This window comes from Priapulus caudatus, unplaced genomic scaffold (genome assembly GCF_000485595.1).
Source record: "Priapulus caudatus unplaced genomic scaffold, Priapulus_caudatus-5.0.1 Scaffold261, whole genome shotgun sequence".
In the NCBI taxonomy this organism is placed as follows: Eukaryota; Metazoa; Priapulida; class Priapulimorpha; order Priapulimorphida; family Priapulidae; genus Priapulus; species Priapulus caudatus.
This window is the reverse complement of record NW_014577322.1, coordinates 9,387-10,122: the sequence shown is the minus strand read 5'-3', so window position 1 is coordinate 10,122 and position 736 is coordinate 9,387. Positions and strand designations below refer to the sequence as shown.

General features: G+C 32.6%; 1 protein-coding gene across 1 annotated transcript in view; it reads left to right on the top strand.

Annotated features, from left to right (window-relative positions):
- LOC106808225 (coiled-coil domain-containing protein 93-like) overlaps positions 1–677 on the top strand; it is a gene marked incomplete at its 3' end in the record, with an annotated part of 17,135 nt that extends 16,458 nt beyond the window's left edge. Inside the window, exon 7 of the mRNA XM_014810849.1 lies at positions 588–677. Within this exon, the coding sequence (XP_014666335.1) occupies positions 588–677 (90 nt within the window). The remainder of the gene's footprint in view (positions 1–587) is intronic.
- Positions 678–736: the final 59 nt, after the last annotated feature.

Below are 736 nucleotides of genomic sequence, written 5' to 3'. Positions count from 1 at the left end.
AATATCTATAATAATATAGATATTAAATTGTATCCTCAAGTGAACTTCAGGGAAAATTCAATTTTTTGGCAGATGTGTGCTAGAAGTCCTTCAGACAATGTCTCTTTCTCAGGCGGAATGGAATTATATCAAGAGCTAATAAAACAGTAGCCAATAATAGTAACAGTAACATAATACAGGAATAGTAATATCGTAATATAGTATTATTAACTCTTGATTATATCATACTGGTGCTTACATATAATATATGTTCATTTTCTAGGCTAGGCAATTTGCCCTTATATAAAATGTGTCTGCGTTGCTCTCTTGAAAGTCTTTCTTTTTGATATCCTGTGTAGGCCTATTAGGTAAAACATGTATTGTCACAAGATAATAATACATATGAATGAGCTAATAAAACATTGCTTGTGCGGTTTGAATAAAGTTTTATCAAGAATGAATAATAATCAAATAATAATAATAGAATATAATAATAGAATAATAATAATAGAATAATAATCTATTGTTATTCACTCCTGGTATTATCAGCTGTTGATATTGTAAGGATGAAATCCTAGTTGAGGTGAATCTCTCTTCTGTTCCTTCAGGAGAGCGGTGAGAAGTCGGATGCGAAGCGGAAGGATGCTGAGCATCCCGAGGATGATACAGCAGACGATGAGGCCCATGCAGAAGAGCAGGTAACACGCATTGTCTGAATCTATATCATAAGGTCGTTAATTTATAATTTTTAGCTCAC